The 18951-nt window shown below is 36.9% G+C and overlaps 1 protein-coding gene across 1 annotated transcript in view; it reads right to left on the reverse strand.

The window, feature by feature from the left end:
• Positions 1 to 18951, reverse strand: part of ROS1 (ROS proto-oncogene 1, receptor tyrosine kinase) — a 112666-nt gene that overhangs the window by 54153 nt on the left and 39562 nt on the right. The window contains 8 exon segments of the mRNA XM_003781621.2: positions 1624 to 1910; positions 2805 to 3010; positions 4566 to 4768; positions 5072 to 5135; positions 7505 to 7764; positions 9973 to 10117; positions 10471 to 10631; positions 10936 to 11150. Of these exon segments, the coding sequence (XP_003781669.1) occupies positions 1624 to 1910; positions 2805 to 3010; positions 4566 to 4768; positions 5072 to 5135; positions 7505 to 7764; positions 9973 to 10117; positions 10471 to 10631; positions 10936 to 11150 (1541 nt within the window).

Raw genomic sequence — 18951 nt, forward strand, 5'->3', positions numbered from 1 at the left:
AACATCTTAACACAATAATTAAGTAAATGAGGTGAGGGATATATTAACCAGTACGATGTAGAGCATTCCAAATTGTATATGAAATCAGCACATTGTACCCCATAAATACCTTAATGTATACATGATCTACCTCTTTATGACTTAATAAGGAAAAAAACTGACTGGGCAAGAATGGACATGGTAAGGCCAAAGCCAAAGTCTACTACTCAAGAAGAGAGCTCAGGTCAGGTGCAGTGGCTCACTCACATCTCTAATCCCAGGACTTTGGAAGACAAAAGTAGAAGGGTTGGTTGAGGCCAGAAATTCAAGACTAGTCTGGAAAACATAGCAAGACCCTGCTCTAAAAAGAAAAAATTAAAAATTAGCGAGACATAGTCATGTGCACTTAACCTTGCCACTCAGGAAGCCAAGGTGGGAGCATCACTTGAGGCTGCAGTGAGCTATGACAGCACTACTGCACTCCAGCTAGACAACACAGTGAAACCATGTCTCTAAAAAAATGATAAAAGGCTAAGAAGAACATAACTAAAGTTTAGTTAAGAAAAGAGTCTTTATCACAGATTTCACAGATTAACAGAAACTAGCAATTTATCTAAAAGGAGAAGTTTGAAACATAATCTCTAATCTCAAGCCTATTGAGAGTACATGGGAATTGTTTCTAAGTCTCTGGATGACATGTCAACAAAACCATATGTGCAACTATAACACAGGTATTTGCAAGTTCAAAACATCACTATATACTCTAGCACTAACCGATATAAAGTTTAGCAATCATGGAAATATTTTATGCCTATGTTGTCAATATAGTAGCTGTTAGCCATTTCTGGCTTTTGAGCACTTAAATGTAGCAAGTAACTGAGGGATAAAATGTTAATTTTATTTAATATAATTAAATTTAAATCACCCATGTGATTAGTGATTACCATGTTGGGAAATGAAGAGCAGACTCTGAAGAGTATATGAAGTATTTAGAATGTATTTTTTTCTCTGTTGGAATTGCTTCTCATTAGGAGACTTCCAAATTGTAGTAAACTTTCAAATATATCCTTTTCCACAAGCATGTACATTCCAACAGCTAGACCTGCCAAGTTATTGACCAATTCACATTGAAAGTGGAGTCAATTGATCTTCAAAGTGTAAATAAAATAGGGTACTGGTAAGATTGTAGAGGTTTTTAGTTAGACCAGGTTTCAGCTTGTGGCCAAAACTAGTAACTAACTGTGGCCCTGGGACAAATTACTTTACCTTTGTAAGCCTCAATGTCTTCATCTGTAAAATGAAGACATTAGTACCTAACTCATGAAGGTATTTTGCAGATTAAAGTAGATGATGTACTTAGTAGCATGCTTAGAATATAGTAATATTATTAAGCTCATTAAATTGTAGCTCTATCATTAATTGCAAAACTTTTTGTAAAAAACACAGACTTGGAAAATAATATAAATACCTACAAACAATTTTCCTGGAAACGACTTGCTTTTAATTCTACAAGAATAACTTGGCATGGTGAGGAGTAAATACCACATGTATATTCTTGAGTATATGGGGAATGCAAGGCTTTTTGTAAGAGGATGGAAGTTGCTGCTATTAATGAAAACCTATGTATACATATCAGCATCTTACCAAGCACAGTAGGCACCATGACAATGCTCCAACACTGACATCCTTCCAAATCCATTGCCCAGATCTCCTGTGTTTTGGCAAAGTATATCAGTGGTTTCTCTAGGTCAGAGGTGTCAATAGTCATGGCTCCACTTAACTCAAATTCAGGCACATTACAAGAACATTGGTTCCTTCCATTCTGTTGGTTTTTGGCTGTGGGTTGTAGTAGGCGGTGCTCGGTGCGGTTGATAATACTGTAGTAGAACATCTGATAACCCAAGTTGGAAACTTCTGTCCAATACAAGCGACTATGGGGGAAAAAAGTCCCTTCAACTTAGTGAATGAAATCAAATGCTGGTTTCTAAGGAAGATCAACCATTATTAATGATTGGAGGGACAAATGCGCCCTTTGGAAAGAGCATGACCAAGTGTCCAATAGCTTTCTTAGATGAGGAAGGAAAAAGATGGCTGACTTTTAGCATTTCCAGTGGTTTTTTTTTTGTTTTTGTTTTTGTTTTAAGAAATGTGTTTACAGCAAAAGCTTTGGACTATAACGACCTCAGGCAATGTATTAAATGGCCTATTAATGACTGTCGATGTGAAATATATTAGCATATTTTTCATCAATGACCATCTCTATTCCCCTCCTCTTGTTTTGTTTCTGCTTCTTAATAACAGTTAACAATCTAGTATCGAAATAGCCTATTACCATGCTGTGATACAAACAGAAATGTATCTTTCCAGCCTGGGAAATTACCACTCAGTTGCTGAATGAAGACCTGAAAGCTCACCTTATAAGGATATTAATTAATTAAGATGGATGAGCCCAGAATAACCTTTGCTGTGCAAGACATGCTGCCCATCTGTTCCCACTCATCTCCTGCCACTGTCTCAATTCCCTTCCGGTCCTTACCAACTGATAATATCATTACATTCATTAATATAAAATTCTGCTATTGTTTCCTGCTGGGAATCAGCCTGACTTTTGGTTAGTCAAATCATCAGTGTGGATTCAGTTTACATATTTGTGGTTGTGGGCTCATAACTTATATGCAGAATTATTTACTATAAGATGAGATAGTGAGCCAAGAACTCTAAGCATCTTATTTTAGTGTCAATAACTTCTAATAGTAAACCACAGGTATTACATTAAATACGCCCATGTCTATTTCCTCTTAATAGAGAAAGATACTCTTGCACACCTTAAAAGAGGATACACAGAAAAAGAAATTATCGTTGAATTCCTGCCGCAAATCTTCAGCTCTTTGGGGTATTTCATCTTGCGTTCAAGATCAACATCAAATATTTGTATTCCATTTTGTGCTTCTTTCAGTGCAAAGTAGAGGTGCCTTGAAATCCAGTCAATTGCAATAACTGTGATATCAAAAACCAGGGCATCTCGGAGGACCTTAACAATAGGTAGAGAATGCAGCTAAGGAGATGGTGCTTATTGTTATTGATTTTAAGACTTCTCTGTAATCACCCATATCACTTATTTACTGTATTCTCCTTTGGAATCCAAAATGTCAATAATTCTGGATTATGTACCATTGTAATGTGGGTTCTCTTCTCACATTTTCCCTAGATAATTTCAACTACCATAACCTCGACTAGTATCCATAGGCCAGTGGGGCAAATCCACATTTTCTAGCATTAGCCTTCTTTGAGTTACTGATTCAAATATCAAACTGCCAACCGAACACCTGCACATGAAGGACCCCAGGAAACAGAGCTCATTACCCACCCCAAACCTGCTTTTCTCCTGCATTTTATGTTTTTTTACGGGTGTCCAACACCCACCCAAGGGGCCAATCTTAGCACACATGGTTCCTCCTTGACCTTTTCCTCACACTCTACCCCAGTGAATTAGTACCATTTTAAAAGTCTCTCTAATTTGTCCCTTCCTTCTCACCTCACTCCATGGCCCCACTCAGGCCATGACAATTTTTACATGGGTTTCTGGAACAGCCTCCTAATCGCCTCTCTCAGGTTTAACTCTCTCCAAGTCAACCAACATTCACACTGGTAACAGACAGGTTGTTCTAAAACACAACTTGACCATGTTAATGAGTCACTGAATTTCTTTAATTGCTTGATGTTGGCTCCCAGGTTGACAGCTGACTGCTTAGCACAGACAAGAAGGACTGTCAAGCTCAGGCTCCTGCCTCCCTGTCCAATGTTACCACACGCCTCTCCTCCACGCTAACTGCCCTCCCCCACCCCCAACCCCACCCGCTTCATTCCAAACATTCAGTGGCTCCTTGTTTTCCTGTCCTTGCGTTTGCTGCTCCCTCTGCTTCTCCGGGCCTTCCTGGGCTCATTGTCTTTGTCCCCAAGATGTTATCCTATTCTACCTCCCCCACTCCAGCCGGACGCTCATTCTCTGTGACCTCACCACACCCTGCTCTCAGCATGGCAGTTACACTAGCCTTCTCCACTATGTGGATGCCTTCCACATGCCAGGCATTGTGCAAAGTGCTTGACACGGAGTATCTCATTTAATCTCCACAGGAACCCTATGATAAGGTATGACCTAACCAGAGAGGTTAAATAACTGGCTGATGGTCACACATCTAGTGAGTGGTGGAGCCAAAATTAAATTCTAGGTAGTCAGATTCCAAAACTCACTCTCTTAATCATGACGCAATAGTGCCTCCCCAGTGCTAGACTAACTCCAGGCTGGGTTGGTAAAGAGCAAAACCTGTAAATTTTTACCTCAACATCCCAGGATTTAAAACACAATACCTTAAATACAATAACTGTTTGCTAAGTTAAACTTGAACGACATTTTCCCAAAAGCTATTCTGTACTCATTTGCATGAATGAATGTCACCCTTTCCAATCATTCTAATCTTAATGACAACCATCAGCCACTAACCTGTAATTTTAATTTTAATTACAGGTTAGTGTAACATGCAAATGCCCCGCTTTCTTCATTTTAAAAGAATTACACAGGGAAATACCTCAGAGCTGGAATGATTGTGCAAGTCCAGAAGGAAGATTGAGTTTCCTTCAGTATAATAGCCCATCTCGTTATCAGCTGTGTAGCCTACAGCACTGATCCCTCTCTCCCCTGAAAACGTCCACACAGCTTGGTTTTGATCCATGTCTAAAAACTGTATCTTGCTGTCACCAAGAGTTATGAGGTAAGGAAATGGGTTGATTTCTGAAAACAAAAAGGAAAATGGGTAGTGCGTATGAGGAAACTAGTTTAGCAAAGTCTCTTAATTCAGTCTCAGGTAGTTTTGACATCTATGACCCCCTTTGGATCATCTTGTACATGTCTCAGTGAAGACTCTTTGGACTCCCTATCCCCAGATTTATTTAAACACAGTTTGGTAACAACAAAAATTAATTATTTTGTTTGGCCTTGACTTTATCTTGAAGACAGTGTTCATATCCCTAAAGATGCCAGTGGGTACAAAACCCTTTTCAATTGTTACTTGCACAGATTTTTTATAACAAATACCTGATACTGTAGATTTTACTATGTCAGAAAATGGTCCTGGCCCTTTAGATGTGAAGGCTTGAACCTAAGAAAAGGAAACAAAAAACTGCATTCAGCAGTGTTTTTAGTGACAATAATTAAATGCTGAGACTGACAAATGATTGAACATTTATTCATACTTGTAATAGCTTTGGATAGTTATTTACATCTACATATACCAGTAAATCACTAAGAGGAAAGACATTGCCCTATACTCATGTTGTTGGGTTTCCTCATCTAGAAAAGTACAAAGAAATGGTGCAAATGTTTTTGCAGAAAAATGAATTGCTAAAAAAGGTCTGAGGATTTAACGTAGAGCATGGGTGGTGATGAACATTTAGTTAACGTGATAATCTTTACACAATGCATACAGTCATCGTGTTGTACACCTTCAATATATACAATATTGACTTGTCAGTTAGATATTTTTAAAGGCATTTAGCTATTTCCAAAATTAAATTATACATACCTAGAAAAATTAAAAGAAACAAAACCAAATGAATTATGATAAACTTCCATTTATCTTGAATTCAACACTAGAAGCTTTAACTAAATTTATTATGCTTTTTTTAAAAGAGGGTTTATTAAAAAATAATTAAACCTTATATTGGAAAGTGATTAGGCATTTCGAACCATTTTCACATACATTTTCTCCCTTGAGCCTCACAACTACAGAAAGTAGAAGCTGGACTGGGATCATAATTAAGGTAAGTAACTCATCCCCAAAGACACATGTGGAAACTGGCATAAGAACCAAGTCTCCTGAGGTCTGTATACCTTTCTTCCCACTGGGCCATGTCATACCCTAACAGTAAAGTTTTTGAAATTTTTTAAAAGTCTGTTTTGTATGATAGGTCATTCTCATTTCCCTTTCCAAATCTTGTACGTGTGCAATAGCCTACAAAGAAATTCGACATCTGTAATGACAGCATCAAAACACAGAGGCTCAAGTGGTCTCTCAATCAACAAAACATTAGATTATTTTTCCTACACTTCTAGTATTAAATGCATTTTATGGCTGAGCTTGGTGGCTTATGCTTGTAATCATAGCATTTGGGGAGCCAAGGCAGGAAGATCACATAAGGCCAGGAATTTGGGACTAGCCTGGGAAACACAGGAAGACCACATCTCTACAGAAAACAATAACAAAAACAAAAAAGAAAAATTAGCCAGGTCTGGTGGCACAATCTTATGGTCCTATGTACTCAGGACACTAAGGCAAGTGGATCAAGGCTGCAGTGAGCTATGATTGTGCCCCTGCACTTTAGCCTAGAAGACAGAGTGAGACCCTGTCTCTAAAAAAACATAATAAATAAATACATACATACATTTTGCTATTATTTATCTGTGTATGATTTCTAACTGTGTATATATATATACACACACACACATATATGTCACAAAGCCTTTGCTTTTGTACAAGACGGTGTTAAATGAAACATACATGTGTCATTTTGCACAGTTCTATGGTGACTCAAATTTGAAACTATATATACACATAGACAGACAGATATACTTCATCCGAATATTTATTTAGCTGGAGCACTCATACTTCTTAACAAATCTTTAATCTTCATAACTTAGTTCACTAGTCTATGCAGAAAATAAATGATCAAAATAATTATTAAATCAAAATTTCACAAAAAGAGAAAACAGATCCAAAGGCAACTCAAATCTCTAAAACGCTTCTCAAAGCACTATTTTCCCTCAAACAAAATGAAAAATAACTCCAAATATGTACAACATCACCACCAACACGGTAGTTAATGAGAACACGAAAATCATCTGGCCGTGTATTAGAAGTAGAGAGCTATTTCATGTGAAATTTTAAAATGTCAGAATAGGGTGGCAATTGGATTCTTTTGACTATTGTTCTCTCTTTTCTGCTTTCCCTATAGACAAATGGCAACTGTGACATATTATGGAGGCTGAGCCCTGGCTTTTATTCCTAACTGCAGGTTTGCTAACTGACTGAAACACCAGGGACCTGGCTATTTCTTTGCAGTAGGAGGACCAACCGAGACAACGAATATAAAAGTACTTAACCATGGTGCAAGGTTTGTAATGATCTTGTTGCAAAATAACGGTTTATCAAAATAGTACATGTATCAAAAAATGTACTGCTATCACATATGTGTATCAATTTTTTAAATACAAAAGAAAACTAGGAGTGTGTAATGTGTGTAATTTTTTTGAAATTAAATGAAATTGGGGTACAGATTCAAAAGAAAAAGGATTATTTCTTCTGAATCTGAAAAGTGTGGGAAAGTCATCCAGAGCTCCTTCACCTGCTCGATCCCCTCTGCTTTCTGTACTTGTGTCCCCCACTTGACTTCTCTGATCACAATGTACCCCAAATTCTTCACCTCGTCCTTTAATTAACATTCTCTTTGCATGATTAAGACTCCCTCATACCTGGAAGGCCACAGAGCACCTGGGACTCAAGCCCTCGAGTTGAAAGGACATCACTGAGGGGGAGACCATGACAGCGATCCAGTTTTCAAATGTTTCGCTTGCATCACTTTGGTTGGATACTTGATAGAAAATCTCAAATCTTATTAACACACCATTCTCCTGCTTAGGTTTATTCCACCTAAATTCCACCACAACTTCATCGTTGTGGTGTTTCCCGCTTGGTAATGTAAACATTCTGGGATTTTCAGGCACTGATGGAACTGCAAAGCAGACACACGGATAGGGCAGAAAATAATACAAAGCTGACTTTTACTACTCCTGATAGGTACGTGGAACAACTGAACAATAAATACCTCATTCCAGGGAATGTCTCATTCCAGGGAAATGAGGTCTCTTTATCCCATTCTTAAAGATCTTCGGAAGAGACTATCCCATAGATTTCTTCAGGAACCTATCCTGATACTTTAGCAGACCTTACTGACAGGCTGTCTTATGTCCACCCCAAATCCTTCCTACCACCACTTAAGCACATCTTTTCCTGTCTGTTTTCTGCATAAATAAAAACTATCTGGTTCTCCTTATAAAATGCAATATGAACTCTTTTTTATTTATTTACTTTTTTTTAACATTTTTTTTTATTAACTGGAAAGAGCCATTTCACTGAAGGTGGAAATGCCAGTCATCAGGAGGGATGGCAGTGATTCTAACCAGGCTTCAGTAAATTTGGGGTATAAAGTACAGCATATACAGCCCTCTCACCCTAAACTTCCTAGGAGGCAGGAAGTGTTAGAGAAGGCTGTTAGCACCCTAAGGCTATGGTTTTGGAGTACCCATTTATTCTAGAGCCAAATCAAGCAATTCAATCTCTCTCAGTCCTTTAATCAAGAGAAATTCCTCTAGTTGCCAAATTATCCTACACTAGAGGTCCTTCATCTTTCTTGGGACTTCTCCACAAGGTCTCCATCCCCCTACCCCATTCTATCAGATTGCTTCTCTGTTTAGCACTAACAACACTGTTCAATTTCCAGCCTCCTCACATGGGATATCTCTTTTGGCTTCATCTCTCAGGGCCGAGCTAAAGTTTCCACTCCCCTAAGGCCTTCTCTGGACATACAAGTCCAAGTGCATCTCCCTCTCCTAAGAACACCTGAGGCAGGTGCAGGTCATGTCTAGTCACCCTGTAACAGTGCCACTCAGTTACCAGCCTCTTGCTTCCATTATTGGTCACTGTGTATGTGTTTACCTCCCACTACTTTATGAGCTCCATCAGAAAAAACATCTTTTCTTAGTCCTTGTTAAATGCCCCTAAATCTAGTATAGGACTGGCACACAGTAAGTGCTTAATAAATAAACATTGGTGAATTGGAACAACTTCCTGGCTGTATTGTCAATTTCCTGAAAGTAAAGGCCAAATACTACCATTCCTCCTTATCACCCGCAACATCCAGCATGGTGCAGTTAACCCTTACCCACTGCGGACCCCCTGCTGGATGCAGTCAAGTCCATTTCCACAGAACAATCCAACCAAAGCTGATATCCCAAGACAATCTCAAACAGAGCATACCTGGATCCATATGCTAACTGCTCCAGAACCTGCCCAGGCTCCACTATGTTCCTGCTGTGTGACTCATGGATGAATATTGTTGAAAGAATCTTAACAGTAAAAAATGCAATGGTGAATGGAGATCTGTATTTATTGAGCTTTTACTGCCTGCCAGGTCCTGTGCTAGGAAGTTTACATAAATTAAATCAATACAATACTAATCGTTTATCAATGTTTGCAAAAATGTTTGAATGGAAATTTGATGAAACTGCAGTGAAAAGTCTGGATTAAGTCCCAGCCCTGCCATTGAGCATTTATTTTATTTGAGCAACCACTGGGTTTCCATTTCCTCCCTTCTATAATCAAGTTAATATCACCTGTCCTACAAAGACCTGTGTTAGGATTAGAAATGATGTTTCTGACACATAATTGGAATGTAATACATTTTTAATAAAGGAGTGATACATACATCTGTGCTTTGTACACTTGTAATGATACAGCTAGTATCCTTTTCAAAATATATTCCCCCCAAAACATTAAACGTGGGTTATTCACTCATAAAATATTCTGAGTTACCATCTACGAGAACAGCCAGTCTTCCAAAAAAAAATGTCTCTGCTCTTAAGTGCCCATTTTCCTTTATGAAGGGTTTTATAAATTATCTGAAACATTTTTCCACATCTTATGTATCACTACAATCAAATGAAATAGTCATTAAGAAATCTTTAAACTATCCTTTTGGAATAAATTATGTAAATTTATGTTAATGATGTTATTCTCATCTCCCAAAAGTCATTGAAAGGATATTGAATCTAAACACATCTACAAAACTGAAAGTTACTTCTAAAAATTATTAACTATCCATTCCAGATCATAGAAAGTGAGATTCTGCCTTTTTTTTTAAGACAGATTTTAACCCCTGTACCTGTTTCAGGAGCTCGAAGTGACAGAGATGTTTGGGGGCCCTTTCCCCAGTAGGTATAGGGAGTGACAGAAAGATTAAACAAGGCATAGGGCTCCAGCCCTTCCACAGTAAAGACAGGTAAAGGCTGTTGTTCACTAGCCAAGAACTAAAACATAAGCACAAAACATTATTTTCTTAGAGAGAGAGTTAGAAGCATTTCATTCCTAATTAATTAAAATCTCCAAACTCTGCTTCACATGTAAAATCAAAACTTGCAATTTTGGAAATGCTAATTCTGGTCGGTCCCATGTTTTACCCTATAGACCAGTTAACGTACAGGCACCATGGCAGTTAACACTGTAAACAACTGTTCTGGGAATGCTCTTAATAACCAAATGCCATGGGAATGACAGAAGATGGGCTTGGCTCCGTGGAGAAAGTGCAAATCAGTGTGGGCAGGGCTGACACTGATGGTATAATCTGTTTGGGGAATGGAAGTTGCTAGAACCAACGTAGTACCTTAGAATGAGCGCTAAATTCCACACTGTAGAAAACTGCGCCCCAGTCCACTGCAGGGGGAGCATCCCACAGGATTTGAAAACTCGACGCATTTCCCTCAATCCTAAACGAAGACACTGGCACAGAATCTGGGATAACCTTAGGGGTAAAGGAAAAATTCCCTGTGGAAAGAAAGAAAATCGAAAAAGATAGAATTTAGGATTATTAATACAAAATTCATGGACAATATATCAAAATTACTGGTGTCTAGAGTGAAAACAAATTTTTTTCTTTACACTATCCTGAAAATGATCTTTTACTGACTTTTTCAGGGTACAAATTCAGATTAAGATTAAACTGATGGCAGGCAAACCAACAGAAACTATTAAAGCCTTAAAACATGATTCTTAAGAAAAACTCCCACCTTAAACATTTAGTTACCAAAGGTGTGGAGAAGAAAGGGTGGGCAGGAGTGAAATACTGTACCTGGCAGAGGTTTAAGGGATGTCTGAATAATTGTAAACTGACTGAATTTGGCTGCTTCCAAAACAGAGACACTGGTCCTCTGCCCTATCTCCTGAGTTGTGATAATTCTAAAGCCGTTGATCCAGAAGAGACGACCGCTGTAGTACATGAGCGCATTCTGGGAGATCTCAGAAGTACTCCAGGCTGCAAACTCTGTGATGACGGGGTCCCCAGCACTGCCAAAACACAGCACCCATGAGCGTGTGTATCTGCAGTGGGAGAAGGCTTGATCCATGCAAGTACTCCTGAGAATGTGTGTGTGTGTGTGTGTGTGTGTACAGATGGAAAAAAGAAAATACTTTGCACCAATAATCATTATTTTTAATTTCATATTTAGTTGATTTTTTTTACATTGTTCTTAAAGAAGTAAAGCTAAAGTAAATTTTCTAGGAGTTTTTCTCATTAAAGTAATATTGCAATAATAAGATTGGTTATACAGGTTGCGGCTTTTAAAAACCATATGTGATTTTGGTAATACTCTACACCAAAGATACAACCTGAATTCTCATTACTTGTAATTGTATAACTAATACGTGATTCATATATGATGAATCATATAAAATTTATCAGAAAACATTCAAGTGTTTTGGAACAAACTTGGGTATGTAACTCAACCTTTTTCACCAGTAAATTTTATGAAATGTAAATACAGATCAAAAACATCCTATGAAAACGTAGTTTGCAAATTAAGGTATGCTACGAATGCAAAATACATACTTGACATCAAAGAATTAATACAAATAAATGTAAAATAATAATTTTTATTCAGATTACATGCTGAAGTGATAATATTCCGGATATGTTGTAAATCTGAGATCAGTTCTTTGGTTTATTCTGTGTGCTCCAACAATACTTGCATAAGCATAAGAAAGACTTAAGGCAAGATACTTATAAGATTTGGAAATAAGATTATCATTCAGAAATGAACTGGTAAAAAACAATGAATAAATTATAAATTTGCCATCTGCACACAAGAATCAAAGATAGTCTATAGAGGTGAGATAGAAGGGCTTTAAGACCAACCAATGACAATGCAATTAATCATGATGGAAAAAGCAACAGTTAGGATTCATGTATACTGTGATTATAACGTTAAAGAAGAAAGCCTATAGTGGGCAGCGCCTGTGGCTCAAAGGAGTAAGGCTCTTCATTCTTCAAGCCATCACCTCACAACTGACCCAGTTCACATGATGCAGAAAAGGTGTGGCCTACATGCCCACATGGTTACTCTCAATTCTGAATAAAACCATGCCCCACTGTGAATTAGTGAGTTTGCAGTGTGAGTGATGCTTTAGAAACAGATCCAGATCATCTAATTAAGTGTGTGACTTTAGCCAAATAGTTTGACCTCTTCTTCAACCACCTATAAGTCATGGATATAATGATACTAACAATTGTGCATGTGGGTGAAACTATCCTATTTTATCATGGCTTTATCAAGAAATAAAAAGATTAAATATCAATTCTATGACCCCCACTGCCCATCACGAACAGGCAGCCCTAACAAGATGAACGGAGAAAATCGATGCAGAAGGCATAGTATATCGCACGCTTTCTCTTGATTGAACCTGCCTCCCTCTACTCCTGCTTAGTCAATTTATTTACTTCCCATTCCTTACTCTAGCCTGCTTGGTCCTTTTCTTTATTTTATATTGTTCACAACTACCTGTTGTTTCCATGAGGCTTATCAACCTCTATGACTCAGTCAAAATGCTTCTTCTTTCAGACTAAGGAATGCAAATAAACAGACTATTGCTTTGCTTTTTGAATTTTTTCAAAAAGGTAATTTCACAATGATTTTTACCTGAAAAATCTGCTCGATTGTTTCTATAATAAAATTATGCCAGTTGCCTACCACTCGGTAAAAACTATCTTGGTGATTCTCAGCATTTCAGAGCGGCATTTTTTTTTAATGATTTTTCTAAATCATTTTAAAGTGTTGACATTCCTCTCTTTAGAAAAGTATAAAGTATAGCATCTCAAATCAAAATGTAAAAATTTTTGTTTTGAGAATTTCATAACACCTCCTTGAGAAAATAAAAACTACCTTGGAGGACCATTGCTGGGAATTTTGAATATTATAAAGAAACATATTTAATAGAATCATATAACTGACCCACTCAAGTAGAACTAGCCTGCCCAGGTAAGATCAAATACATTTCCCTCCCAGGAAACAGTGAAGGGACCCATCTGCTTCTCTGACCCTTAAAAATCCCCGTCCACCATAGCCCATGTGTGGATTTCTTTCCAGTCAGGAATCTCACCCTACCTGTACCCAGGTGAAATAAAAGCCACAAAACTGGGACTCCATATTCCTTTTGAATAATCTTTTATCTTTGGGTCCAGAACCTCTCAATATTCACCAGTATTATTCTCATAGTCCTTTAGTAAAATACTATTTATCCATAACTACTAAATTATAAAGACAGTAGCTGATTTGCCTTTGTACTTATCTGATTTTATACCTTGCTGTTTCTACTACTCATTAGGACTTTTCAGTGACCTTCTTAGAAAAACAAAACCAAATTACAAGTGGCAGGATATGCACCTAGCAGGGTACAAGGGACTGAGAAAGTTGGCGCCCTGGGTCCACCTTAGCAGCTGTGGGGTCTTACACATAATGTTCACAGAGTCTTTCTCATGCTTCAGCCTGTCCCCACAACAGAAGATTTCCCTGCAAGGCAAGACTAGATATTCCTTAGTTGCCAAGGGCTTAGATTGCTCCTTGTTTTCAGAGGAAACCTCCTCTCTCCTGTGAAAGTCTCTTGTATGCCCAAGTTTCCCTGAAAATTCTTGATCTCTGCTTTCTGCACAACTTTAACACAATTCCCTCACTTTCAAGAGGTCAGTACTCCAAATCGATTGAATAAATTCATTATGTGTCCAGTTCTTCATTACTACTAGAAATGCAGTGGTAAAGAAGACAAATGCAAGGCTGAGCACAGTGGCTCACATCCGTAATCCTTGCACTTTGGGAGGCCAAGGTTGGTGGATGGCTTGCACTCAGGAGTTCAAGACCAGCTGGAGCAAGAGCAAGACCTCATCTCTACTAAAAATAGAAAAATTAGCTGGACATCGTGTCAGGCATCTGTAGTCCCAGATACTCGAGAGGCTGAGGAAGGAGGATCGTTTGAGCCCCATAGTACTCTAACCCAGGCAACAGAGTGACATTCTGTCTCAAAAAAAAAAAAAAAATAGACAAATGCAATTCCTGTCCCCATGGAACATTGCCTACTAGCTGCCGAGGCAGCTAATCAGCAAATGACTACACTCTAGAATGGCACTGTAAAAGGAAAAGTAAAGTGAAGTCCTTACAAAGTGATCTAGCTAGGTCTGGACAGTGAGAGAAAGCCTCCCTTGGGGAGCAATGTCTAAGCTAAGCCATGCAGACTGTGAACATGAATTCATCAAAGGAACTGGGTTGAGGGAACATTTCAGGCAGCGGGAATAGCAAGGTTGCAGGCTCCTTTGAAGCAGTATAATCACTCCTGACATAACTAAATATACCTGAACTTTTAAGGTGCACCCTTTTCAACCTTCAAGTCAGAAATGTTGCTACACTGATTATAGATTTATTATTAATAACTAAAGAGAAAGGATGTATAGAAGACAGGGAAGAGCAGTCTGAAGGGCAGTTCATTGCCAGTTCTCAAGTTCAGAATACAGTGAGTGACAGCAGAGTTGATCTCACATTTACTGCAAGCTAGAACTGTGCTGTCCAACACGGTAGCCATAGCCACGTGTGACTACAGAGCCCTTGAAAGCTGGGTGGTATCACTAAGGAGCTGAATTTTTTATATTATTTAATTGTAATTAATTTGAGTTAAATTTTATAACTAATATATGATTCATATATGATGAATCATATAAATTTATTAGGAAACGTTCAAGTATTTGGAAACAACTCAAGTACGTAAATCAACCTTTTCACCAGTAAATTTTATGAAATGTAAATACAGATCAAAAATATACTATGAAAACTTAGTATGCAAATTAAGATATGCTATGAATACAAAATACATACTTGACATCAAACAATACAAAAAATGTAAAATAATAATTTTTATTCAGATTACATGTTGAAGTGGTAATATCTTGGATATGTCATAAAAACATACTATTAAAATTGCTTATTTTTTAATTTTTTTAAATGAGCCAACTAGGAAGTTTACAGTTATAGATATGCCTTGCATTATATTTGTATGGGAAAAGACTGATTTAAGCTAAAGGCTGGGAACTTAAAATGTAGAAGGGATTTGGGTTCTATATTAAGAAAATTTTTCTCCTTCTCAGATGGCTCCAGAATCCCTGTCTCTATATGAAGCTTCTTTTTTTTTTTTTTTTTTTCTGGTGGGATTAAAAGGTAAGACTTACTGTCAGGACAAAAATGCCTACCCTTTGTGTAATCTCACCAAGAGGTACTGCACTATGCATACATATAACAAAACATAACTAACCTGAGGTGAGGAGATGTATTTTTTAAACAAGAAACTTCCTTTCTCTACCTACTCAGTCCAATGATCCTGAATCTGTGGATGCCTGAGGAGCTGGGCCCTCAAGGAACAGTGGCTGACTAGTCCTTGGGATGTACAGACACAGAGAATACAGAGAATGGGCCATGCTCCTTCAGAAACTGCTGCTTTGAATATGTCTATGTCTCACTTTAGACAGATTTGGTTTGGCAACCAAACTGTGAAGATGTTAAATTTGTAGGAGAAGGAATGACCAGTTTTCTCCGACTCACAGATGGGAAACTAGCCAGAGTTGTATGCCATAGTTGATGCAAAGTAATTAATTAATCAGATTTGTTGTGATTATTTGTTTATATGCATTATATGTTTTCATGTATATATGTACATATGTAGTTTATAGACATGTATGTGTGCATGTTTTCAGAGTCTTCATGATTGAATTTTTCCATTCCTTTTCCACAAAGAAAAGGAATTTTTGATCTAAAAGTATTCTCAATATTATCCTCATAGAGCAGGAGTTCTTGACCTTTGTGAGATGAGATTCTTCTGAAAATTTGATGAAAGGTATCGATCCCCAATTTCAGAGCACTGACACACATCCTGAAGCCCTCCATGGACCCCCTGGGGATCCAAGAACCCAATATTAGAAATCTCTCCCTTAGATCATGACCTTTTGTTTCACTTTATCCCTTTCTCACCATCCCTTTAATTAACCATCTGACATTAGGCAAATTTATGAACATCTCTGAGTCTCAGTATCATTTTACCTGGACCACTATACCAAACAAAAGCAGAGTACATAGACCACTTACTGCAATTTACCATATGCTAGGTTCTAAGGATTTTATGTCCTATATTTTAATTTCAGATATGTAACTGCTTTCTAAAACAGTATTAAATAGTTTAAAACTATTGGCTATTTTAAACAGCAAAAGAACATGAGCTTTCTCATATGGGTAGATGTAAAATATATGACAAGAACACAGAGTGGGAGGTCATGAAGTAAGAATATTTTCAAATATTGATGTGATAAGTTGAAAATGTATCATGTAAAATTCCATATTCTAATCTCTAAAGCAACTTAAAAACATAAATAAAATTTAAGTGTCATTAAAGAAGATAATGGACTTTTTAATGGACTATTAAAAAGTATTTTATTCACTCTAAAAATCGCAGAGAAGTAAAAACAGAGGAACAAAGAATTGAAGAGACAAGGGGAAGTCAATCAGGAATGACAGACTTGAATCCAAACATCATAATTATTATATTAAATGTAAATGAACAAAACATCCCAATTAAAAGGCAGAAATCATCAGATTGGATGAAATGCATATAAAGGAAAATGCCATTTATAAGAAAGAAGAAACTTTACATATAAATACAGAAATATATTAAAAGTAAAGGAATGGAAATAGTGATACCATGCAAACACTTAGCAAAAGACAGCAGTATGGCTATACTATTACCAGACAAAATAGTCTTTAAGGAAGTATATTACCTTAGACAAATAAGATATTTTTTAATGATAAAATGGCAATATAATCTAGTACATGGAATAAAGAATATACTAAATATGAAGCACCCAGACATAAGAACTAAAGATAACTATAGGATGATAACTACAATCACAGTTGGAGATTTTAAAATCTCTTTCTCTCAGCCAGGTGCAGTGGTGCAGTGGCTCATGCCTATAATCCTAGCACTCTGGGAGGCTGAGGCAGGTGGATCGTCTGAGTTCAGGAGTTTGAGACCAGCCTAAGCAGGGGCAAGACTCCATTTTTACTAAACATAAAAAAACTAGCTGCATGTTGTGGTGGGCACCTGTAGTCCTAGCTACTGGGAAGGCCAAGGGAAGAGGATTGCTTGAGCTCAAGAGTTTGAGGTTCCTGTAAGATACGACAGCATGGCACTCCAGCCCAGGGCAATAGAGTGAGACTCTGTCTTAAACAATACATTAATTAATTCAACAAAATAAAAATCCCTTTCTCAATGGGAGACAATATAAGTAGACAAAAAATATTTTAATAATATCATAATAATTAATAATATCAACTGACTTTGCCTACTTGACATTTATAGAGCACTATACCAAACACAAGCAGAATAAACATTCTTCTCTAGTGTCCATAAAACATTTACTATGTTATACCATATGCTGGGTCCCAAAATAAATCTCAATAAATGTCAAAGAATTAAAATTAAACAGAGTATGTTCTTTGCCCACAATGGTGTTAAATAAAAATTAATATAAATAAGATATCCTCCAAATCCCCAAATACTTCAAAATTTCAAAACACACATTTTTTTAAAACCTTTGATTGAAGAAAAATAAGAAATCACATTATATAAATGTCTTAACACGATAACTAAGAAAATGCCATGAAGGCTATGTTAACCAATTTGATAAAAAATTTCAAATTGTATATAAAACCAGCACATTGTACCCCATGACTACATTAATGTACCCAGCAATGATTTAGTAAAAAAAGAAAGCACATTAAAAACTATTTTGAACTGAATGATAATGAAATGCAACATACCAAAATTTGTGGAATACATCAAATATATAGTCCTTAAAAAAACCATATAATTTTAAATGCTAGTGTTATAAAACTGGTGGGTACAATGATGTGAAAACAATAACTTAACCCCTCCTTTCATCTTAAAAAGCTGGAGAAGAGAAAAATACACCTAAAATCAATAGAAAAAGAGAAATAATAAAAATAAGATTGTAAACTAATAAAGGAAAAAATACAAAAAATTAAAACCAGGAGAAAATCTGTTTTAATGATTAGTAAATTCTATAAACTCTTAGCAGGTATGACCAAGAAAAAAAGGTACCAATAGCAGAAGTGTAAAGGATAATACTACAGACCCCTTTCTCTAAATTTATATATAACATAGTATTGACAAAAGAATAGACAAATATATAAAAGGAACAAAATAGAGAGTCTAGAAATTGACCCCCACATACACAAATTATTTTCAGTAAAGATGCCAAAGCAATTAAAGAAAGAGAAAAATCTCTTCAGCAAATGGTGCTACAAGTGGATATCCATTCAAAAGGGAAAAAAACTTAACCCCTACCTCATACCATATCCCCAAATCAATTTAAGATGGATCATAGAACTAATCATGAAAGCTAAAACGAAAAAGCTTCTAGAAAAAGCATAGCATAAAATTTTCACAACCTTTGGATAAGCAAAATTTCTTATAGAAAAAAAAACAACGCAAACCATAAAAGGAAAAAATTCATAAATAAAAATTTTCAACTCACCAAAACACACAACTGAGAAAATAAATAGGTAAGCCAACCACTGCAAGAAAATATTCACAGCACATATATTTGACCAAGTCTTTATACAGAGAACATATAAAGATCTCCTGCAATTGGCTCAGCACCTGTGGCTCAAGCGGCTAAGGCGCCAGCCACATACACCTAAGGTGGCGGGTTCAAATCCCCAGACCGGGCCCGCCAAACAACAATGATGGCTGCAACCAAAAA

Source organism: Otolemur garnettii, unplaced genomic scaffold (genome assembly GCF_000181295.1).
Source record: "Otolemur garnettii isolate 467f Iridium unplaced genomic scaffold, OtoGar3 scaffold00002, whole genome shotgun sequence".
NCBI classification, from domain to species: Eukaryota; Metazoa; Chordata; class Mammalia; order Primates; family Galagidae; genus Otolemur; species Otolemur garnettii.